This window comes from Trichosurus vulpecula, chromosome 1 (assembly GCF_011100635.1).
Source record: "Trichosurus vulpecula isolate mTriVul1 chromosome 1, mTriVul1.pri, whole genome shotgun sequence".
NCBI classification, from domain to species: Eukaryota; Metazoa; Chordata; class Mammalia; order Diprotodontia; family Phalangeridae; genus Trichosurus; species Trichosurus vulpecula.
In genome coordinates this window covers 358,417,002-358,442,997 of record NC_050573.1, presented here as the reverse complement: position 1 = coordinate 358,442,997, position 25,996 = coordinate 358,417,002, and the positions used below count along the sequence as shown (strand labels likewise).

Genomic DNA, 25,996 nt, shown 5'->3' with positions numbered 1-25,996 from the left:
GGTATTATTTGTACATTCAAATAAGACTACTGTAAAGCGCTTAGCACAGTGCCTGGCACGTAGTAGGCCTTCCATAAACGCTAGCTATCACCATCATCATTATTACTGATTCACACAAGAAGGAAAACTACCGAATAAGCTGTTTATATTGAATACATTGATTGAGGGAGGGAGGTGGCCGCGGAGTCGGGAAGATGTGAATTCAGATCCAGCCTCAGACACCTCCCAGCTGTGTGCCCTTTTGCAGGTCCCTTAGCCTCTGTTAAGCGTGTGTCGGTTTTTTCCACTGTAACATGGGGATAACAGCACCTGCCTGCCGGGGTTGTTGGCAGGATCAAATGAGATAGTAATTGTACAGCCCTCAGTATAATGCCGCGCCTGGCACATGATGAGCCCTATGAAGTGTTAGATATTATTACTATTACTAGCTGTAAAACCCTGGACAAGTCGCTTAGCCTCAGTTTTCCTGTCTGTAAGATGGGGATAACAGTAACAACCGCCTTCCAGAGTTATTGTGAGGAACGAGCGGAATACCGTCTGTTCGGTCACATGTAAGTCCCTGTGCACGGCGCCCGGTACACCGTATATTACATACGCATCATCATCAAGTTCAAATCACTATTTTAGAAGCCCTAAGGTGCCGTGTGTTACCCATCCTGCTGAATTCCAGGAAACACTTTGTTCTCCATGTTTCCGTAGCATAAACTACAGAGCAGCGTGGACAGAACGGAGCCTTGCGGGATGCCCTGGCATTGGACGTAGTACCTAGGAAGAGGGCGGAGAGAGGGGAGTGAGAACTGGAGTGAGGCGAGCTCGTTATGTTACGACTGTCATCGTTAGAAGCTAAACACGGGGCTCCATTACATATAAAGGGACTCTCTGAGAGAGGACACGCCCTGGCGCCTCACAGAGGCATGCTGGGTGCCGGGGGAGCAGTGTGAGGGGAGCAAGCGCACAACACGAAGCTTCCGCTCCGGGGGCTCCTGATTGGTGGAGAGAGAGAGAGACTAACTTCCTGATTGGTGGAGAGACAACTAACTTCATTGGCCAAGAGCCCCGGCAACAAGCTCGGCCCTTCGCCGCCCCCTAGAGGCGGCCAGGGGTGGAGCTTTTCCTGCAGGGAGGGTCCGTTGCCCTGTCTCTGCTGCGCCCTCAGGCACGTTATTATTTATGCATGGGTTTTAATATGCAGGGTGAGCCAAAGATCTCAATGCAGTTTTAAGCTTTAACTGCACTGAGATTTGTCTTGTATTTGTCTTGTATTAATACCCATGATATTATTTCTTTTGCCTTCTCACTGAGCTTGTTTGCCTCAGTTTCCTCATCAGTAAAATGGAAATAGCAGCACCTACCTTGCAGGGTTGCTATGAGAATCAGATGAGACAATAATTATTAAATGTTTACCAATGTCTGCTAAATGTTTGCTACTATTATTATTATCAGTGTGACCCTAGGCAAGTCTCTTAATATGTTTACCTCAGTTTCCTCATCTGTTTAAAAGGGATAACAATTGTACCTACCTCCCGGGGTTGTTATGGGGAGGATCAAATGAGATAATAATTATAAAGAGCTTAACAGTGGTGTCACATAATAAGCATATACAAATAATAGTATGTTAAAATATATAGTATATAATATATATTATATATATTATTACATAATGTATTTCATATAATATATCATTGTATATAATATGTATTATATACTTTATATAATACATATATATTTTATATAATATATTATATATAATATATTATTACATAATATATTATATAATATACTTTATATATGATATAGACTATATAATATATAGTCTATATATAATATCATAGTATATAATAGTGTATAAAAATATACAAATGTTAGCTCTTGCTATCTCTGTGACCCTGGACAAGTCACTTCACCTTTGTTCACCACAGTGTTCTCACCTGTAAAATGGAGGTAAGAATAGTGCCTACCTCTCAGAGCTGTTATGGGGATCAAATAGGTAATAATTGTAAAAAGCTTAGCACAGTACCTAGCGCACCGTGAGCACTACATAAATGTTAACTATAATCATTAAATTAAAACTCTGAGGTAACACCGCAAACCCATCAGATTGGTGAATATGATAAAAAAGGGAAAATGACAAATGTTAAGGGGGGTGTGGGAAAACTGGAACACTAATGAGCTGTTTGTGAAGTTGTGAACTGATCCGGCCATTCTGGACAGCAACTTGGAACTATGTCCAAAGGGCTACGAAACTGTGCATATCCTTTCGTCCAGCAATACCACTTCTAGGTCTGTATCCCAAAGAGATCATTAAAAAATGGGAAGAAGACCTATTTGTACAAAAATATTTATAGCAGCTCTTTTTGTGGTAGCAAAGAAGTGGAAATTGAGGGGATGCCCATCAATTGGGAAATGGCTGAACAAGCTGTGGTATATGATTGTGATGGAATATTATTGTGCTATAAAAAAATGACAAGCAGATCTATAGTCATACTAAAAAATTCCCTAAATCACTATTGATTAAAGAAATGCAAATCAAAACAACTCTGAGGTACCACATCACACCTATCAGACTGGCCTACATGACAAAACAGGAAAATGATAAATGTTGGAGATGTGAGAAAATTGGAACTTGGTGGAGTTGTGAACTGATCCAACCATTCTGGAGAGCACTTTGGAACTATACCCAAAGGGCTATAAAATTGTGCATACCCTTTGACCCAGCAATACCACTTCTAGGGCTATATCCCAAAGAGATCACACAAGTGGGAAAAGGACCCACATGTACAAAAATATTTATAGCAGCTCTTTTCGTGGTGGCGAAGGACTGGAAATTGAGGGGATGCCCATCAACTGGGGAATGGCTAAACAAGTGGTGGTATACTAATGTAATAGAATATTATTGTGCTATAAGATATGATGCGCAGGAAGATTTCAGAAAAACCTGGACCTACATGAACTGATATTGCGCAATGACTGACTTTGATAGACTTAACTCTTCTCAGCAATGCAAGGACCTAAGACAACTCCAAAAGATTCACAATGGAAAAAGCTATCCACATCCAGAGAAAGAACTCGGGAGTCTGAATGCAGAGCAAAGCCAACTATTTGCTCTCCTTTTCTTTTACTGTTTTGTTTTGTTTCTTCTTTCTCGGGGTTGCTCCCATTAGTTCTAATTCTTTACATCATGACTAATGTGAAAATGTTGAATTATGAATGCATAAGCAGAGCCTATATCAGACTGCATGCCATCTTGGGTGCGGGAGGGGAGGAAGGGAGAAAAAATTTAAAACTCAAAATGCTGAATGCTGAAAATTAAAAATAAATAGCTTAACTATATATTTAAAAAAACCAAAGAGACAAAAAAAGAGAAAGAAATGACAAGCAGGATGATTTCAGAAAAACCAGAAAGACTTACACGAACTGACACAAAGTGAACAAAACCAAGAGAATGTTGTACATATTAACAGTAATACTGTTTGATGAAGAACTGTGAATGACTTAGCTATATTCTGCAACACAACGATCTAAGACAATCCCGAAGGACTAACAACGAAGCTTACCAGAGAAAGAACCGATATTGTCTAAGTACAGACTGAAGCATGCTCTTTTCACTCTTTCTTTTTTAATTCGAGTCTTCTTGTACAAAATGACTAATACAGAAATGTTTTATATGATTGCACATGTATAACCTATATCTGATTGCTTACTGTCTCAGGGAGGGACAAAGAAATGCAGGGAGAGAGGGACAGAATTTGGAACTCAAAACTTTTTTAAAAATGTTTAAAAATTTTTTAACATGTAATTGAGGAAAAAATAAAATATTATATATTAAAAAAACTTAAGCCCCCTCCCCCCAATTATTCCTACTACTGGTACAACGTTGGACAAGTCACTTAGCGTAATGCCTGACACATTAGTAAATGCCATATAAATGGTAGCTATTGTTATTAAGAAAATGGTTATATTCTAGGTCTAAAAGTGTCATTACTGGGAGGGGCTAATTGTCTAAATATCACACACTGTGCGGGCACATTAACTTATAAGTGGCTAGTAGTAGACCTGGAAAATGTATCAGATGTGGGTCTCAAGAGATAGAGAGGTAAGTAGAGGAAGGGCATTTCCCCTTGACAGGCTTCCCCTTAGGACCCTTAGAGAATGTGATTGTAACTGAGTTGTGGTGGTCTCTCTCAGGGAACCCAGATGGCCAATGTGAGGGCAGACAGGGGTGAGTGAGCCTAGCCAGGGCAGAGAGGAAGGGGGAGGTTCCCCTGCCTAGGTGAGAGATGAAGGTCCCTTTGTGCTGTGATTTCTCTTACATTCTGAGGGCTGTGTGAGGACATTTTGATTATATCCCACCATAGTGCCAATCTGACATATTACATTTGGCTCTTCCTGGTTCCTTATATCCAATTACTGGAGTTCTTTTCATTCCACCTTCATGAGATCTTTCCCATTCATTCCCTCTTCTCTGTTCCTATTTCTAACCACCATCATCCTTGGCCCTCATTACCACCGCCTAAAGCTATCACAATTACCTCCTAATAAATATTCCCACCTCCATCATCCTCCTGTGCCAATCCATCCTTCACTCTGCTGAAAGATCCTATCTGTCTTGCACACAAAGATACAGTCATGTCCCTCCTCTCCTCAAAAATCTTCAGTGAATCCCTACTGCCTACTGAATAATGTTCAACCTCCTCAGCCCGCAATTCAAAGCCCTCCATGATTCGGGGCTATGCCACATGTCTAGCCATTACTTCCTTTTCCCTTTCATGTACCACACACCCCAGTAAAACTGGACAATCTTCCCAAGAACCAACTGGGCTCTCATACCTCCACATCTTTGCTCAAGACTGTCCCTATGCCTACAATGCTCTCTTTACTGGTTTAATTCTTACCCCTGCTACAAAAGCTTTTTCAAATACCATTTCTTCCAAGAAGCCTTCCCTGATTCCTCCCTTTACAAACAAACTTGTCTCTCAAACTTCCCTCAGCAGTGTTTCTCAACTTTATCATGCTGCTATACTACACACAGGATCAAAGAAACTTTTAAAGGTATGAGGAAATTGGAGGAGAATCTCTACCCTTATTGTCTTCCATCCACCCTACTCATTCAGAGAACCACAACAATCGTGAGAAGAGTGACTGGAATCTGCTCCAAAGCTGCCACCAACCTCATCTGACCAGGGGATTTTGTCTGTCTTCCCATTAGATTGTAAGCTTGATGAGGAAGGTAGGGATCACATCTTCTCTAAACTTGATAACTGCACCTGTGCAGCACACACAACCGGAACTTAATCCGTGTTTGGTGAATCTGCCTGTACTTCCTCAAAGGAGGTTTAGCAATTTGAATTCCTGAAAGGTCTGCTTGGAGTGAAAAATTCATTAACTGAGAAATTTAGAATGGAAACTTTGTCGGTGGGGAGAAGGTCAATTTGCTTATGAGAGAGAGAGAGAAAGAGAGAGAGGGGGAGGGAGGGAAATATATAGCAGGGGAAGGTACCAGGAGAAAGTACAAATGATTTATAGTGGCTGAAAGTGTTTCTATTTAGAATTTTCTTTCTCTTTAAGTTTCTTGTTCATAGCATGAGTACCTCTGGATTAGGGGAAGAAGGATATAATAAGGCAGCTGGTACAGGCCCAGATCACTGCTCCAGATTCTACCTGCAGATAAGTCATTCATCATTTCTCTAAGTCAGCTGGTAAACTAAGTGACAGTGCCTTTTGTCACTTCTTAATTTAACCTTTTATCTGCTTCAGCAACAGTGACACACTTGGGCAAAAAACATTCCTTAACAGAGTTTAAGCAAAAGAAAAGGACTTTAAGCTTTATTGTATTAATTACATCAAGATCACTGCTCAATCAACTGTGAGGCGTACTAATGTTTTCAGAAACTGTGTGAGCTCCTCCCAGTAGACGTAGTAGTTGTTTCAAAAGAAAAAAGATAGATAGATAGATATAAATATATACAAAAATATGTGTATGTGGATACGTATGTACATACAAATAGTGCTATGTAAGGAGATATAGCTTGATCTACCGAGATACAGACATAAAAATATACAGGTATATATGTATGTGCGCACATATACATATGGAGACAGCCAGGTGGCTCAGTGGATAGAGCACTGGGCCTGGGGTCAGGAAGACCTGAGTTCAAATCCAGCCTCAGACTCTTACTAGCTGCGTGACCCTGGGCAAGTCATTTAACCTCCAGCCGCCTCAGTTTCCTCACCTTAAAAATGAGTATCACGACAGCTACCTCCTAGGATATTTGTGATCAAAATGAGATAATATTAGAAAAGCACTTAGCACAGTGCCACACACCAAACTGAATGAAATTAATTAAATTTAATTAATTTATTAAGTTAATAAATCAATTAAACTGAATTAAATAAATATTTGTTCCCATTGCTTTCTCTCATTTTACAGAGAAGAAGCAACTGCATCTCAGAAAGATGAAGTGATTTGCCAGTGGTCACAGAGCTAGCTAAGCGTCAGATGAAGGGTTTGGACTCTGTTCTTTCTGACTCCAGGTCTAGCACTTTCCCTACTGTGCAGAAAGGCAACAAGGAAGAAGAGGAGAGAAAACAATCACGGGAAACGGTGCAACGCCAACCAAGGCCTTGGGCCAACTACCCTTGCGGTCTGCTCCTTGTCCACCGCCCAGCTCACGTCTAATGAGATCACGTCAGAGTGAAGCTTCTCTGCTAGGGGATGGATCTCTCAAAAATGTCTCACTGCCTCTTACCTGTTCTTGATCTTCAGGATGCTGTTATGAATCAGATGCAAAAAGAAAGCAAAGAGGTTGATACTGGTCTCGTTCAGGGAAGAGCTCTGTAAAAAAAATCCAAACATAAACAAATTACCATCAGAGACACGGCAGAGTTACAGAATATGAGGGAAAGTCATATATATACTATAGCGGGAGTTCTTAACTGGGGCCTGTGAATTTTTTTTAAAATTTTGATAATTATAAATGTCATTTGGTCCTCACAACACCAGGAAGGACAGTGCTACTATATTTTACACATATTTTTCCCACATCTCACAGACGAGGAAAATCAGGCTAAGAGAAATTAAGTGACTTTTCCAGGGTCACAAGGAATAGTAGTGGTCTGAGGCATGATTTGAACTCAGGCCCTCCTGACTATGAGTCTAGCACTCTATTCACTATGCTAGGGGTTCTTAATTCAGGGTCTGTAAACTTGTTTCTAAAAATATTTTGCTAGCTATATTTCAATGTATTTGTTTTACTTTATAATCCTATGTAATTTATTTTATGCATTTAAAAATATTAATTTGAGACGGAGTCCACAGGCTTCAACAGACTGCTAAGGGGTCCAACAACACAAAACATGGGAGCAGTCTTTAGGTTAATAGCTAAAATTCTAACCAAAAACTATATGAAGAAGCCATAGGGAAGAGTTCTGTCTTGTCTTTTGGCTAATACTGGTGGCAAAAATGAGCAAAAGCCAATGGGAATATAGGAGAAGGTATGGCGTATCAGAAGTAATGACCTGGGACAACTGAAGGGCCATAGCAGTGGCTGAGTAGGAGGATGGGATTCCAAAGGCCCAACTGCAATCAGGATGGGGCAGATGTGGTCTTCCAATGTTAACATCTACATGAACACAGCTCAGGAGGCAGTGGTTAGTCCAAGAAGAGAGTTAACTTGCTGGCCTTGCTGGAGACATGGCCTAAAACACCCCATTTGTAAGACTGGGATCAGCTGAAAGAAGGTTGCCCCACTGAATGGCAGAAGAATTCAGGACCTACAGGACTCCAACTTGAAAACATCCTTGTGCCCCCAGGGCTAGAGGCCTGCCTCTGAAAACAAAGGGGAATTTCAGATACTTGGGGATGCTGATGGCTTCCACCTTTCATGTGGTGTTGCCATCTTTCCCTCTGGCTTCTTCATAACTGTCTACAACAGCTCAAAGCCCTTCCACCAGGGACCATGTGTAGACCTGACATCCAGGTTCTGGGTGCCAAGAGGCCTCCTCCTCTTCTTCCTCTCCATCTTCATTTTTATCTACTTGGGGTCTGAGCTTCCCCCTCTTGGGGCCCATCCCCTACCAGAGGGAGAATCAGTACTGGCGGACTCCTAAACTTTTTCTTCTAGGTCTCTGTTCTCTGATGGCTGAAGTCAGACATAGCTTCCTCTATCCACCCACCCCCCCCAAGTGAGAGAAAGGGAACCAGCCATGTCCAAAGTGGGAGAGTTTTTTCTCCCTCCCGACTTGAAAGTGAAGAGATGGGCTAAAGGCAACATCTACTTTCTCTCCTCTCCTTCTCAAGTTCCCATGCTTGGGATGAAGGAGAAGGACTCTCTACTATACCACTTTTAAAAACATTCACTTCACCTCTCTGTGTCTGAGATGGATTCTGTCACCCTTCCTGTCAAATGAGATATTTGGCAAAGGGCTTAGCATAGTGCTGGGCACACAGTAGGTGCTACATAAATGCTTATTTCCTCCTCTAATGTAGTAGTGGTAGTAGTAATAGTAGTAGGTGGTGGTGGTGGTAGTAGTGATAGTAGTAGGTGGTGGTGGTGGTAGTAGGTGATAGTAATAGTAACAGGTGGTGGTAGTAGTAAGTAGTGGTACTAGTGGTAGTAGCAGCAGTGATAGCAGCATTCATCAGGAACCCATGTGCAGATTACATCTTCCTCCTGATGAGTCTCTCCTCCCACCATCTTATCGATAACAAGCTCCTGGCCTTCTTTCTACAGCTCCACCCACACTTGCACCGGCTCTCCATCTCACCTGTCACGGTAGATCCTGCCCCGGAATCTGGCCCCAACCCTTGTGTGTCTCCCCCCTTGCCAGTCTCTCTCCCTCCTGCCTATGGCTTCGACCTTTATCAAACAATGCCCAAAACTTTCTCTAATCCAGGCTTTTCCTCTGAGCTTGAGATCCACATCTGCAAATGCCTACAGGATGTTTCAATCCAGGGGGCCAGTGGCACCTCATGCTCAACAAGTTTAAAACCAACATCATTTTTCCCTCCACGGATGCCCTCTTCCTTCCTCCTTCACCACTGATGTCAGAGATACCATCGTTAATCCCGGATGGTTCAAATTCAGGTCTCCGGACTCAAGTCCCAGGCTGTAACCTCTATGTGATGCTGCACATTTTACATATCAGTGTTTCATTGCACTCTCTCATCCTAATTCACCTCTCTTCCCTAGATCCTGTCTCTCCAGACTCAAAACCATCCTTCAACCAACACTAAACATAATCTTCTCAATATGCAAGCTTGACCCTATCATTTCTTGGCCTAAAGCATTCCCTAATGCTTATAGGATAAAAGAGGTATTAGACTGATTACCAAACTGAAGGTCTGCAAAGCCGTTGTGCTGACCTCATTGTTGTATGCCTGGGAAACCTGGACAGTCTACCAGCGCCATGGCAGCAAACTGAATCGCTTCCATTTCAATTGTCTTAGGAAGATTCTGAAGATCACCTGGCAAGATAAGGTACCAGACACTGAGGTCCTTACTTGAGCTGAACTGCCAAGCATTCAAACTCTGCTTCAGAGAGCATAACTCCGATGGGCTAGCCATGTTGTTCCAATGCAAAATATACACTTGCGAAAAAGACTGTTTTATGGAGAGCTCATGCAGGGCATGCACTCACATGGTGGTCAGAAGAAGCGATTCAAGGATACTCTCGAGGTCTCTCTCAAGAACTTGATTGTGTGAATTGACCGTGTGACATGGGAGACACTGGCACAGGACCGCTCAGCATGGCATTCCCACACCAGACAAGGTGCTGTGCTCTATGAGCAAAGCAGAATTGAAACGGCTCAAAGGAAACACAGGATGAGCAAGCTTGGAGTATCCACCCCAAATGTTCACACAGACTATTTGTGCCCAACCCGTGGCAGAGCATCCTGAGCTATATTGGCCTGATCAGCCACAGTCGGACACATTGAAACTTGACTCTACCATGGTGATGTCATTTGGTCCTCTTTGAGAACGAAGGACAACAACTACCAGCACCACCATAGGATAAAATATGAACTCTTACATAGACATTGAAGGCTTCCTATAATTTGCCTCTCACTTGCCTTTCTAGCCTTCTCTCACACAATTTCCAATCACAAAGAATGCTCATTCAACATTTAATGAATTCAATTAGCGTATTCTGGGGTCTAGGCTCCCTGGCCTAGTAAATATTTGTTTCCCAATCTCATCCTACCCCTTCCCCACATATGTGCATACCTATTACTGACACCCTCCCCACTTCTGCCTGCTGAAATTCTTCTCTTCCTTCCTCCAAGTTCAGAAGCCACTTCCTAGTCTCTCTGGGCTTAAGGTTCCTCCTCCATAAAATAAGGAGATGGGATTTCAAGATCTCTAAAATGCTTTCCAATTCTAAGTGCCAAGAAGTCTTCCTTGAGTCCTAAGCTGAGCTAAGAGTGATCCCTCCCTTCACAATTTCTCATCTCTCTATGTAATCACTCCCACATATAGCTGTGTTGCAACATTCTGCATACATATCTTTTTTAAAAAGTTTTATTGATTTTATTCTGAATCTAAGAAATAAAACAAGCATTTCCTACTGCAATCGTGTACCCCTACTCAACTTAAGCTTCCCAAGGCCAAAGACTATGCCCTTTTCTTTAATCACCCTCGTTTTCATCATCCTAGACTCCTCATTCTCACATACCTTCCGTATCTAAACACCCGCCAATTCTACTCCCCCTCTCTTTCTGCATATGGAACTTTTGTCTCCACCCTGGTTCTAGCCTTTATCACCTCTCACTTAGAATATTTACAACAGCCTCCTAATTTGCTTGGTGATCCAGGGCTCTCCACATCTACAAGTCGTCCACAAGTCATCCGCCACAGCTACCCAAGTGATTCTCCTTAAGCTCAGAACTAAGGACAAATTTCAGAGGTTCTCCACTCTTCTGTTCAGCACATCAAACTCTTCACAGATTTGCCCCAAGCTATCTCTTTCTAGCCTCATTAGCCATTAATCCCTTTTCTAAGTGCCACCTTCTTTGTATTCACCAAAAGGGAAGGAAAGGAATAAGCATTTATTAAGCTCCTACAATGTGCCGGGTACTGTGTTAAGTGCTTTATGAATGTTATCTCATTTGATAACCCTGGGAGGTAGGTGCTATTTATATTTCTATTTCACAGCTGAGAAAACCAAAGCAGGCAGAGGTTAAGCAATTTTCCCAGGGTTATATAGTTAGTATCTAAAACCGAATTTGAACTCAGGTCTTCCTGACTTCAGGCGTAGCACTCTATGCACTATGGTGCCACCTAGTGGACTCATGATTCCTACAGCTGCTTGGTACTACCCCAAATTACCCTGTATTACTTTTGTATATACATGTACACCTACCTGTTGCCTCCCCCATACCGAGTGCAGAGACTTTCATTTTTGTCTTTGCATCCTCAGTGACTAGCCTACAGAAAGTGCTTAATAAATACATGTTAGTTGACTCAATCATCTCTGTATCCCCAACACTTGGTTGCTTAACAATCGTTTGCTGAATTGGATTGAATAGGCATTACCTGTTCAACCACGATGGCATTCTGTAGAGAGGTGGTCTCTTGCAAATGCGCCACAAACTGGTTCATATAAGGCAAGGCATCCTTGTAAGTGGAAACCTATAATAAACAAAGGAGAAAACAGTTCTGGAGAAACTTAACACAGAAAGTATTTGGGTTCCACAGTCTAGACCCAAAGAACATTACATTAAAAGTCTCAAAAGAATCAAAACTCAGATGATAAAAATCAAAATATTTTCTTTAAACTTCGAGAAAGACCCTAGTGCAGGGGTGGGGAACCTGCAGCCTCAAAACCACATGTGGCCCTCTAGGTCCTCAAGTGTGGCTGTTTGCCTGAATCCAAACTTCACAGAACAAATCCCCTTATAGTATCAGTAATTAAGATGGGACTTTTTTACTGTTTTCTCTTTTGGAGCACTTATTTAATCCAGTGCCCTTGATGAGTCTGGCCTTTGTTTCTTTGATTAAATCAGGAGTCTTTGATGACCTCCTTACCTTAAGGGAAAGCCTAGTTTACAGGGGTTTGAGTCACATGTTTGTAATGCTTTTAGGTCACGTGGGCTTGAGTCGCATATTGTGACACCCTTTGACTCTGAACAAGGTATATAAACTCAGGTTAGCGTTTTTCCTTTGGGGCTCTCACTCACTGGAACAGTGTCTGTGACTTATTAAAGAGACTCTGGGCAGCCATTGTTAAGAGCCCCCCGGCTTGTCAACCCAGATGCTGATGCTTCTCTGGTGACTATGAATTGTGATTTGGTCTGTTTATATTGTCTCTGTTTGTAATTTATTTGTATTTGCTCTGAAGTTCAGGGTGCTGGCTTTTCCCTCTGAACTAAGTGAGTTAGATATGTATGTTTGATTCAGGTGAGATTGTTAACCCCTTAAAGTTACTTTCCTTAGAAAAGCAGATCAAAGAACCTGTGCCAGCAGCCTTCTTGTTGCTGGTCTTGTTGGGTCTTACACCTCAACAGCTGCTGCTAGCTGAATTGTTACACCTTAATAAAAAGATTTGTTCTGTAAAACTTGGCCTCAGTCAAAAGGCCTCACTCAAGGTCCTAGAGGGTCACATGTGGCCTCGAGGCCGCAAGTTCCCCACCCCTGCCCTACTGCAAGGTTTTTGATGTACAGCACGAGTTCTAGAAATTCCTTGGTGAACCTACACCCTAGAGTTTCTTCACCTCAACCTTTTACCAAGAACTAATTTTCTAAATTAGGAACCACATTTAAAAATTTCCAACAATACTGAACATAACTAGATCCACTTAAATTTATTCCCTTTTTATCCTCGTTATGTCTCTACTTGCACTAATTAGTGGGCACAATGGTATACTTGAAATCAGGAAGACCTAGGCCTGAAGGTACTTAAGTATTTTTGTTACTGCTCACTCACGTCTGACTCTTGTGGACAAAGATATTGCAGTGGTTTGCCATTTGCTTCTCCAGCTCATTTTACAGATGAGGAAACTGAGGCAAACAGGGTTAAGTGACTTGCCCAGGGTCACACAGCTGGTAAGTGTCTGAGGCCAGATTTGAACTCAGGTTTTCCTGACTCCAGCCCCAGTGCTCTATCCACTGAGCCACCTAGTTGCCTATACTACTTGTATAAACTTGGGCAAGTCTCTCTGAGACTTAATTTCTTCATCTGTAAAATGCAGGTCAACTGGATGGCCTCTGGGTCCCTTCCAATCCATGATTTTCTAAACGTGAAACAAGGGATTAAGATTGTCAAAGGAGAATATACCATAGACAGGCACATAATGACTTGAATAAATAAGTCTACAACCTCTTGTCTTGTCTTGTGTAGGTTGAGTACAAAGTTATAGTAATGACATTAATAAGTAAAATAATTATATATAAAATAAGCAAAATATAAATAACTGGAATTAAGTAGTATCTTAAAGTTTGCAAAGTACAGTACATACAGTACACATCATTTAAGTCCTGCAATAACTCAGACAGGTGGGTCCTACAGGTATTATCCCCATTTTACCGATGCAGAGACTGAGAATGGCAGTGACTTTTCCATGGTAACATAGCTAGTAAGTGTCAGAAGAGGGACCGGAACCCAGCTCTTCCCAAGTCCAAGCCCACCATTTGTCCACCACCCCATGCTGCCTCTATAGTCAAGAATGTCTCCACATATAATAGCAGCAAAGGAAAGTTCTGTTTTTGTATCCTCTGAAAGCAGACAAGATCAGAATGTCAGCATTAAGGATGCCAAATGTTTGCCATACGTGTCTTTTAAAGGATTTCTGGATGTTTCCGTGGACATTCTTCTGGACTACAGCATAACGTCTGATACAGTAGACTTTCTTCTCTTCAGGCTTAATGATGCTGGAGATCACTTCGACAAGCTTATCATGGGGGATGGTATCATAAGCACCCGTCACGTCGGCCTGTGTATGTGAGAAGAAAGACTGGTTACAGATCTTCAAAGGTGACTACTGCTCCAAAGGCAAAGACCTGAGTATCTCTGCAAGACAATGCATATATTTTCTTCTCAAGTTTTTGTAAATGTATTTCAGTGGAACTGGTTTCCTTTGTAGTATCATGTATTTTATTTTATGCATTTAAAAACATTATTCTGCAAAGGGGTCCATAGGTTTCTCCACACTGTCAAAGAGCTCCAGGACACCCCCAAAGGGTGAAGAAGCCCTGTTTTGTAAGAGTGGTCTGGAGTGGGGGTGGGGCAGGAAGACTAAAATCAACCTTGAAAATTAAGCCTGTTTCAAGATTTTACCATGATCAGTTACGGGAGTCAGTGTGGTCTGATGGAAAGGGTTCTGAACTTGAAGCCAAGAGACTCTGGGTCTGAGTCTTGTCCCTGGTTTGCCACTTCTTACTTGTGGCTCTAAGTCAATCATAACCTCTCAGAGCCTATTGCCCATCTGTATGATTTTCTTTAAGATTTATAAATGTACTTAACATAATTATTCTTTGAGGTCATACAAGCCAAGAGGGAAACATTTAAAATGTTCAATATGATCAATAAACAATTATTTATTAAGTATCTATTATTTGCCAGGCAAATTAAGGAAAGGGACTAGATTTATTATTTCATTGGTATAGGGGACTCCTGGGGAAGGAAATACCCTCTGCCAGTGCAGGTCAGCATCTCCCCTGCAGCTTACAGTCTGAGAGAACTACCTAGAGTAAGGAAAGGTTAAGTGATTTGTCCAGGCAGGGCTACACCAGGTCAGTATTATCACAGAGGTAGATCTGAACTCAGGTCTTCCCGGTTCCCAGGCTAATTCTCTACTCACTGTGCCAAAATGCTCTCAAATTAACACAAGCAAAAACTCTTTATAGGACTAAATTTATCCAACTCTCAATTTATCTGTCTCTATTTCAAATTTTATATTTCATGTTTTATTTATAATATTTATATTTTAATATATAACATAAATATCATATAACTATATACTTTATAATATTTATATGTAATAATATAATTTATAATATTTATATTTTAACATAACACAACTTCCATATAATTATATACTTTATAATGTTTATATATAATTTATAATATCTATATTTGTTGTATTTTAAGGGGAAAGTCCAACAAGAGTGGCAGATCTCCACTACTGTATTGAAGCTGGGGATACCAATACAAAATAATTCCTGCCCTCACAGAGTTTACATTTTAATAGAAGGATAAGTGCATACAGAGGAGCGTGCATACAGAGGAGCAGTGACTAGGTGAAGAAGCTTCAGTCTAGAGGCAATAACAGGAATTATGAGCGGAGGCATAGTCCAGTTAAGTTGATATGCCCTTTTCAGAAGCAATGGTAGTCTCATATACTCCCAAAGTAGGAGCAAGAAGGGACCAAGGAGGAGAGGGTAAAGTGCCCACGCTGGCTAGGTCGCAGCATCTTGGTGGATGGAAGGAGAGGAGGTAAACTGTGAACTGGGGTTGGCTAGATATAGTTCATCATAAGGTAAATTTATAATTTAAGATGGACTTCCTACCAAAGAGCTGCCTACTGCATTGCAGCTCTATTTTTGAAGTGGGGGGTGGTGGTTATTACTCCCACATAGCATGAGGCTAAGAGAGGAACAGGACCATCCCTATTATGTACAGAATTTCACAAGTGTACAATTCCAAAAGGATGCTCATTCCTCCCTCCCCCTAAAAGGGATGCTTTTCTGGAAACAGAGCATGTCCTTCAAACACATGCTGAATTAAATTCAGAAAACTTTTCAACCGATCGAGAAAATGTATTTCCTCTTTTTCTTCCTTCCCTTTGCTTTGGCATGGTCTTCTACTCATTCCCTTTCTCCTGGGAACCAGTCTATTCTCAAATCCTGACATTATTCCTCAAAAACGTTTCCCACGTTCACCCCCTTTTCTATCTCTAGTGTCATCCATCCTTCAAATCCTACCTATCTCACCCTGAACTCTGGAAGCTGGTCCATTGTAGCCCCTGAAGTACTATGGTCAATATTCAAAGCCACTACCAGTCATCTTTCTAGCCTTATGCTTTGTGGGCTTAAAATGGCTTCACATTTCATTATGTATCAGATTAGAGAAATCATCATCCATTTCCCAGTCCTCCCTGGGCATCTGGAACCACCCTGATTCTTTCACTTAGATCCCTGACCCCTCTCTACCACCTGTAATCAAACCACTCAATCCCTTTTGGACTGACTATGCTGTTACTGCATGGTCATTTACTACCCAAGCTATGTCTTATTGCTAAAATGCTTCTCGCAATGCCAGTCTATCATCAGGTCTCCCACCACTAATGCAGTTCCTCAAATCCCATTTTCATTGCGAATGCTTCTCAGATTAAGGGGTAGCATTAGTAGAATATTCCCTCCTTACTCTTCACAAACACAAAAATTTCATCAACAGTCACTTGTTCCATTACCAACGTCATTATCTTTCACTTGTATAAAACGTAGCAGCTGATCTTAACTACGTGGACACGGATGCATGCATATGCAGCTTCCCAGCACTTCGTGTACCTTTGAGCTTATTAAAGCCTAAAATCGCAATGAGGCTTTTGAGACACACTGTACATATTCAAATATTTCTAAGTTCTTACATATGTGTCATGTGGTCCATCTTAGGGTGGAAGTTTCCTGAAGTCAGGGTCCATTTAATTCTTTGGATGGGGTAGTTGGAAGGCATTATAGGGGCAGCTATAGTGGCAACACAGTGGATACAGCACCAGCTCTGCAGTCAGAAGGACCCAAGTTCAAATCTAACCCCAGACATGTGACATTTACTAGCTCTGTGGCCTTGGGCAAGTTATATAACCCTAACTGCCTCACCAAAAAAAAAAAAAGCATTATAACTCCTATAGGAAATCTTTCCTGATATTAACAGGGTCTAGTGTCCTACACCTCAAAGATTTACTTGGCATTTATTCTGCACATACTTTTATGCCTATGTGTTGTCTTCCCCAGTAGAACTGAAGGTGGGGAATATTTCAATTCGGTCTTCATATCCCCTGCACTCTCAGCATAATGACCCTTAGGAAGACTGACCTTCACAAAGTAAAAGTTGGACACTTTGTCTTTGGACTGCCGCACTCTGAGCACAAACTGCCGCCATTCTTTATAAATGCCATCAATCCCAAACAACGAAGACCCCAAGACATCAGGGTGTAAGGTCCGCTCGTAATTCAGAACACTGAACAGGTTTTTAAGCTGGCCATTAAAGCACCTTATCTAAAGGGGGAAAAAAAAAGGAGAATGGGTTAAAAATATTCAAAATGGCCCCATGACCCTCTTCCCAATGTCTCAGCACACAGCCCAGGGGTGAGGGGTTGGGGCGGGAGGGGGGTGGGGGAAGAGGAACAGGAAAGTTCTATCCAACTTTTAAGGAAAAATTAATAGCTATCGTACAAAAATTATTCTTAAAAATGAAGAAAGCACTTTGCCAAACTCCTTCTACAAGAGAAATATATGGTTCTAATATCCAAACCAGGAAAAAATAAAGCAAAGAGAACTATGCATCACTATCATTAATGAATATCAATTTTAAAATTTAAATAAAATCCTGAAAAAATTACTCTCCTCTAAATCAGTCTTTATGACCATGATAGATTTACACCAGGAATTCAACATTAGGAAAATAATCAATATAGCTAATCAAATCAAAAACAAAACCACCCAAAACTATATCAATAGATTCAGAAAAGCCTTTGACAAAGTACAACATTAATTTATGCCATAAACAAAACAACCCTACAAAGTATAAGCATAGAGAAATCTACCTAAAACCAAAAATAAGCATAATAAACATGACAATAACAGCATTTATATAGAGCTTTAAGGTTTACATAGTGCTTTTATAAATATTACTTAATTTTATCCTCATAACAATGCAATAGAGATTAGTAGAAGCTTTTTCCAAATAAATACAGGAATAAAGCAAAGATACCCCTTCTCCCCAATATTATTTGATATAATTCTAGAAATTCTAACAATACCAATAAGAGAATGAAATTAAAAGCATAAAGATGGGCAAAGAGAAGACAAAACAATATTTATTTGATAATAACATGATGATTTACTTAGAAAATCCTGAGGAATCAGCAAGGAACTGTCTTGAGAAAATAATCAGGTTCAGCAAAGTTGTAAGCTACAAAATAAACCCACAAAAAATCAACTGCATTTCTATAAAACAACAAAATCCAAGAGGCAATAATAAAAACAGAAGTCCAAGTTAAATAATGACAAAATGCATACAATACCTGAGAATGAATCTACCGAAGAAAACCTAATTCTTATATAGACCCAATTACAAAACACTCCATGAAGAAATAAAGAACTTAAATAGTTGGAGGAATATTCAGTGCTCATGGCAGGGCCATGCCAATATAATAAACATGACAACATTCTTAAAGTTATTTGTAGATTTAATTCTATACCAATCAAACTACCAAAGGAAAAATTTACAAAGAGAGAGAACTGCTGGTAAAACTAGAAAGCACTTGGGCAGAAACTTAGACCAATAAAGTTAAACCATATTCTACAAAAACTTAAAAATGAGTATGTCACTTAGATATTAAAGCTCTTACCATAAAAATTAAAAGATAAGGCTGCCACATACCTTTCACATTTATAGAGATGAATTCTTAACCAAATAAAAGATAGAACCAATTACAAAAGATAAAATAGATCATTTTGATTACATGAAATTGGAGTTGGTGCACAAACAAAAATTAACAAATCTAAGTAGTTCAAAAAAAATTCAGAAAATTCAGTAATTCCAAAAAAAACTTTATATAAAATATTGCTAATAGGGGTTTGACATTCAACATACGTACATAAATAGAAATATGTAAAAGTCATTTCCCACACTAAAATGGTCAAAAGATATGAACAATTCTCAAAAGAATTGCAAACTATTAATAAATATATGAAAGAATGCTCTAAATAAGAGAAATATAAGTCAAAATGACCAGGCCCAGGAAATTGGCAAAAATGACAAAAGACAGGAATGTTGGAAGGGCCATAGAAGAATGGGCACATTAATGCGATGTTCAGAGAGCTATGAATTAGTAAAATCATTGTGGGAAGTGATATGTAATTATGGAAACAAAAGAACGAAAATGTCCACACACTTCCATCCAGTGCTAGGCATGTACCCCAAGAACATCAAATACAAAAAGCAATACATACCAAAATATTTATAGCAGCACTTTTCATAGTAGCAGAGAACTGGAAACAAAGTGATCTCAAAAATCTTTTGAGAAAGGATTAAACTATGGCCCATAAATGAAACGGAATGTGCTATGTCTTAAACAAACATGGCGAATGCAGAGCAGCACAGAAAGACTTACACGAATCCACTCAAAATGAAGTTAAGCAGAGCCAGGAATGATGGCTGTTGTTATTCTTCATTTTTCGGTTGTGTCTACTCTTCATGACCCCATTTGGGATTAAAGATACTGCAGTGGTTTGCCATTTCCTCCTCCGGCTCATTTTATAGATGAGGAACCAAGGCAAACAAGGTTAAGTGACCTGACCAGGGTCTCACAGCTAATAAATATCTGAGGTCACATTTGAACTCAGGAAAGTGAGGCTTCCTGATTTCTAAGCCCAGTACTCTGTTGACTTGAGCCACCTAGCTGCCTCACACAATGATTACAATAATGTAAAAAGAAATGGCAACCACCACAAATAATCATAACCAAATGATACGCGATTATTAAGAACAAGGCTTGGCCCCAAAGAAGGGCTATGAGAAGACACCTTCCCTTCTTTGCAGAGGATGGAGTTCATGGTTATGGAATATTGCATATATTCTCATTTTTTTCCTGATGTGTTAATTGGCCTTAATTATTAAATTTTTCCTCCCTGTCCCACCAGTCCCTTTAAAAAATATGTTTATCATAAGGAATGACTTTCTGGGGGCTGAGAGGGATACAGAAGGAAAGCTAAGCAATGTAAAAACAAAGTACACATACGTTTTTTGAAAAAAATAAAATATGTGCAGGGTCAACATACATATATGGGTATGAAATATAATTACCTTCTTAGCTTTGGTTCCCTTATTAGAAACTTTGGCTCCAATGATGCTATCTACATTCACAATTGGCCGAAGCCCATTGGGTTTGGGGACGAACCGGAGTCTAGATGCCAGGCAGATAAATCTCGCATCTGAAATTTGCTTAATCTCCTCTTCTGACAATGCTCTAAGATGCACTTTATTAAAGTGTTTTCTAAAACACAAATAACTATTAAGAAGAGTAATAATGATGAAGATAACAGTTAATAATAAAATAATGGCAGCATTTATATGGAACCTATTATGTGCTAAGTAATTCACAAATATTATCTCATTTGAGCCTCACCTGACAACTCTAGGAATTTGGGTGCTATTATTATCTCATTTACGGATGAGCAAACTGGTAAACGGAGGTTAAATGACTTGCCCAAGATCACCCCATTAGTTATACTAACTGAATTGTAATCGTAACCCTTTGCATTCCATTAGCAGCCCACGGAATAATAAATATTATTTATTCCATTAGCAGCCTACCAAGTAAGAAACATTAAGCTGCTAGACAAATAAACAGATTGACAACACTTCAATTAAAAGTAAATCAAATCGTCTCTATAACAGCTGGCATTCACACAGCACTTTAAGGTTTATAAAGTGCTTCACACGTCATTTCATTCGATCCTCACAATAAACCTGGAAGATAGGTGCCATTAGTATTTTATCCCCATTCTGCAGATGCAATGACTTGCCCAGTGTCACAGAGCTAATAAGTCGCTGGGGCAAGGTTCGAATTCAGGTCATCTTCACTCTCAAGCCCTAAATCCCAAGTCTCTCCCTCAGGCCAGACTGAATCTATGCTCAGACATCAAAGCAACGCAGCTGGGTACAGAGCTCATCAGCCCAAGTTTATGGATTCTCTGTTTCAGAGAGGCTGGGATGTGAGGCTCAGGAATGCACAGCAACATTGGACAGCAGCAGAAACAATGTATTCGGTGTAGCCGAGAAGATGGGACAACACTGAACTGACAGAGAAATGCCCACAGTGTCATTTTTCATAACCACAGAAATGACACGTGGCTTCTATTTATGACACATTCCTTGAAGGTGATTTTTCCCCTCTGTGGCCGTGATGAGCCTGAGTACTCAACTATCCACAATTCCACAGTTTATAACCAACTGCACGCTTCTTTAGGATGGTCGGCAGAAGCACAACTGCGGCCCAAGGACAAATTCTCTCCTTACAAGACTATCTTGCCCTGCTGGGCAGTGAACTTGACTTCATTAGTATCTGGTTCTAAACAACTGTGCTAATAACAACTTTGGAAGACTTAATTGTGACCAATCGTGATTTCCAGAGGATCAAGGATGAAACATCATACTGACCTCCTGACAAAGACGTGACAGACTCAAATTACAGATTAAGGCATGTATTTGGTGGACACCGACAATGTGTCTATTGGTTTTGTTTGACTACGCTATTTGTTTTAAGGGTGTTTTTACTCCTTTTTCAGTGAGGGTTTAGGAGGAAGGTAAAAGGAAGAGAATTTTGTTAATTAAAAAAATTAAATTAAAAAAGCCTTTGCTATCTACTACTGGCAGAATTCATACGGAAGATGTAGTTATTCTTTTAGAACTGCACCTTGGGCACCAAAGCCATGACTATAGGCTTGGAGGAAGCTCTGTCTAACCTTTTATCAACATGGATCGTGGTTAAGAAAATGTAAGGAGCCCTAATTTTTGTAATTGGCCAAGGTGCCTGGGCACCATGGTAGAAGGCGTACTGGCTACTTGTGACCCAAACCAGATCGGAGTCCTCCAGGCAACCAGGATCAATTGACAAGAGACAAAAGTTTACTCCCAAGCCGTTTAGAGAAGAGTAAGAAATAATAATTTTAATTAGATGATGCAGTTCCCTCCCACCTCCTGTAATGCAACACAGCAGTGATTCTCATACTTCTCAGAAAGCTCCAAAAGGAGCAAAGTCCCTGAAGAACACCTACTTTATTCATTTGCACTTTCCCCTCTGAAAGAAACTCTCCCTCAAGTTAACAGAATTAAGGCACACTTTTGGCTGATACATTAACATAACAATGTGGTTTCTGGTTTTTACTAAATAAAGTGAGAAAATTACTAAGCTCACCAGAAACAAAAATTCTAGACTTTGTCCAATTATAAATATTGATATTTCTTCACGAGGGAGCTCTCATGGGCCACTGATCGTCTGTGGCCCATACCCAGAGAAGCACTGATACCGAGTAGTAAGTGTAAAAAGCTCAAAAATAGCTAAACCAAAGCAAGTCCTTCTTTTTAGCCTTCTGTGCAATTATATGCATCCCTTAACAAGGAGTAATGCCCAATCAAAGTTGGAAATTGATTTGATTAATCGTTGGAATCATGACAATCCAAATGTTCAAGAAAATATTCAACACTCAGTTTGGAAAATTAGCCAGCTCTGTAGAAGATCCAACCTCCAACCTAAGAGATTGTTCTGTGTTCTGTACTGAAATTTTACTGTATTGAGCGCTTCTTGAAATAAGTGGGCCATTGGGTGGAACTTGAATATCCTGCCCCTTTAAAGGAGAGTATTACTCTAAAGGTAGTATCTATGGACGGATCTACACTACCAAGGAGACCCTTCAATACAATTCGACATTTATTAATGTTCACCTATATGTACAAACATAAAGAATGTCACAGTCCCTGTCCTATGTTCTATTGGAGGAGAGAGGGAGAGAATGATATAGAGGAATACAGTTAAATATAATGCTAGACAAAGTATTTAATCTATCTTCAAACTAGCTTTTTACTCTTTTTGTGAACGAGTGCCTCTCTCTCTTTTCTGCCAATCTGTTGAAATTCGACTTTCCTCTTCAATCTCTGCCTTTTTGTTAACCGAGCTGTTATAGAATATAACTGGGTTCTGGCTTGCTATTCTACTTAGTAGGGTCGGCACCCTGTTCTACCCCACGTAAATCCTTAGGTATACACCAAATATGATTCATCCACCAAATCTCTGGCACTATTCCTGCTCTGAAGACTAGAGAGATGCCTTTTATTCTAGTGGAACATATAAGTATTTTTAAAGCAGACAGGACAAAACTGGTAAGAGTTATGCTCCCTGGACCAGAGAGAACATTCAAAATTTGAAACTGCTTCACACAACCTGGGAAAAGTACAGGACCAGCACCTCACAGCTGACACCTGAATACTACAGAATCAAACCCACTTGCTTCTGGTATCTGCATCATCTCCCTCTATGGTTTAGGTTGTGCTTTAGAGAGAAATACCTGATGCCAATATTTTGCAGCTTGCTCCAAACACACTTCCGGTAGAAGAAGAGCCTATTTTTCTGGAACATGGTCTCGGTGACATAAAAAAAGGACCTAAGCAATTCAACCACGTAGGTGTCCATCAACCAGTATACAAATTTGGCCAAGATCTCTTCACGCAAATGGTGTTCTGAGGCTGGAACAAAGTGATTCCCTGAAATGAGTCAAAATGTCAGAAAACTGAATTATGTCCACAGAGTCCATGAGCTTCAATACTGAAGAGCAACCTTCTTCCGTGCCACCTCACCTCCCCCACCCTCACGCACATCAGAGGCACTGAACGGAATTTAGAGGGACCCCTGGATCTTCCAGCAGAATATTAGTTCCCCAAGGGCAGGGACTGTTTGACGTCTGTCTTTTCATCCCCAGCGCCAAGCATCTTTATCATCATCCTGACACTTAACATTTACATAGCACTAAAGGGTTTACGATAAAAACAGCTTAAATATAGGATTCCCACTTTGATCCTCAAACAACTCTGTGAGCCAAGTGCTATTCTTAGTCCCACATTACAGATGAGGAAACTGAGATAGAAGAGAAGTTAAGTGACTTCTCCAGAGTCACTGAACTAGGTAAGTATCTGAGGGGTGGATTTGAACTCAGATATTCCCGACTCTAGTCTAGACCCAGCTCTCTATCTATCTACCACCTAGCTGCATTACTAATCAGCAGCTATTAAACAAGCCTTAGTACCTTTGACCAGGGCAAGCCAAGTGCAGTCCTTCACTCGCATCTTCCACATCAGCTCCCGAAGAGAAAACTTGTCATGTTTTCCCAGGGTAAGGAACTTCCTTACATTCTTAAAGAAGCGGCACTTGTTGTGAGTTGATCCCCAGAGTTCAGCAGGCACCACACGGTGAAGACACTCCCTCAGAAACATATACACCCGCCAAGGACTGCTGTGCCAGCTGAGAAGCTGTAGGACATCACCACCACCCTTGCCTGGGAACACACTCTTCCCAACTGCACATGACCCTGGCTGTGTTTTTTTAGAAATCCTACTGGAAAGGGCTGATTCTTTATCAGGCATCTGGTCTATAAATGAGCAACTAGGCTTCTCCGTGTTGTTACTTCCACAGCTCAAGGGTGCTTCAGACATCAGTTGGTCTTGGTCTTGGATTTGACTCTGCATTTCCTCAGCTTCGGTTAAAGAGCTGGAAGCAATGGACTGTGGCTTTTTCAGTGGGTTGGAAGGATCTGCTTTGGCTGCTGAAAACCTCAGGGGACAGTTCTTTTTTAGAAGCATGAAATAAGGACACTTTCGGTGATTCTTTATCAATTCCTTAAACAGGTGGCGCATCTGCCAATAACGTTTGGGGAGACGTCTCTTTTTCCAGGGGGTCCTTTGCGGCTGTGGGTCACCTTTCTGCTCAAAGAGATGACTGGTTAAGAAAATGGTTTCAACCAGCCTTTGACCCCCAGATAGTGAATCATGTAAATGGTTGAGCAGAAATGATGTAGGCAAACATTCTCTGAAGTTGCGGGCAGAATATAAGAAACGTTTCCTGTTAATGTATACAATGGAGCCGGAGGCACTTCTCAGTCTCTTTGGTGGTTCATTCCCAGGGCACAGTGGATGTGAGAAAATGACATCAGTTTGTTCTGTCCCTCCTTCCAAACCTTCTTCTGAAGATCTGGCTTCTGTTTCACCTTCAGGAGTAGATTTGATCATCGAAGAATCATGGCATGCTAAATCCCCATCGTTATGTTCCAAAAGGGAGAGGCCACCCTTGGGCTCAATGAAACATTCCTCCCCACCACCATCTTCTCCAATGGCACATTTCTCACTGGAGAAATGCTCTGAAGAGTAGATTTCCACTGATCTTTGAGTTACGTTCTCAGAACTGTCTGAATTAGACTCATTTTCATGAAGTTCAAAACCCTGTTCCAAGACCAGCTCTTTTCCGTTTTCGTGAAGACACTCCTCTTTCTTTGGCCGCTTTGCTGAAATCTCACTTTCTTCCTCATCCTCCCTTTGCCTTTTTGATAACAGAGCCATCATGGAATGTACCGAATGGGTTTTGGCTTGTTCTTCTATTTGGTCAACATTAGATCCCTGCTCAGTCCCACAGGAAACTTCAGATCTGTCTTGAAGGGATTCTTCCACCAGATCCTCTGCACTATTCTGGTTCTGACCTACAACTTTTAAGGTCTTGTCTTTGGATCTAAGCATCTCTTTCCTCAGATCCAGTTTGACTGAGGATTTTCTGTGGAAGGAAATCTTCTTTCTGACATTGTCAAGTGAGGCATTTGTTTTCTGCCTTGGGTATTTTCTCCGCATGAACCCAGATGGAGAGACAGAATCTTTTAAACAGAGTTCATAGATAGGTAGCCCAGAGATCTGGTAACAGCAGCTTGGGGGTACCATCATGAAAAGGGAACAGTGCTCTAACATATACATCATCACATCATCTCCTATCCTGCTTAGAAGCATCTCCCACAAAGCACTGACGCTAATTGTTTCTGTTATTGTGTTCGGGTGATAGTTATAGACGTTTCTTGTAAACATAACTGGTAATGACATTCTGTTTTCCTCTAACAGAGTGTATCCAAAGGCCAGAATATTCTTTTTTTTCTTTTCACAAATCCTCTGGACAATTCTAGCAACTACCTCCTTCTGGGAAGACAGCTAAGGAAAGAAAAAATTCAAAATTATCGATGGCAGTTTTCTT

At 40.7% G+C, this 25,996-nt stretch overlaps 1 protein-coding gene across 1 annotated transcript in view; it reads right to left on the bottom strand.

Moving 5' to 3' along the window:
- TERT (telomerase reverse transcriptase) overlaps positions 1–25,996 on the bottom strand; it is a 51,592-nt gene that overhangs the window by 23,168 nt on the left and 2,428 nt on the right. Inside the window, exons 2-9 of the mRNA XM_036769476.1 lie at positions 24,018–25,953; positions 23,283–23,478; positions 20,023–20,212; positions 17,028–17,210; positions 13,766–13,927; positions 11,532–11,627; positions 6,747–6,832; positions 652–765 (exon numbers count right to left, since the gene is read on the bottom strand). Of these exons, the coding sequence (XP_036625371.1) occupies positions 652–765; positions 6,747–6,832; positions 11,532–11,627; positions 13,766–13,927; positions 17,028–17,210; positions 20,023–20,212; positions 23,283–23,478; positions 24,018–25,953 (2,963 nt within the window). The remainder of the gene's footprint in view (positions 1–651; positions 766–6,746; positions 6,833–11,531; positions 11,628–13,765; positions 13,928–17,027; positions 17,211–20,022; positions 20,213–23,282; positions 23,479–24,017; positions 25,954–25,996) is intronic.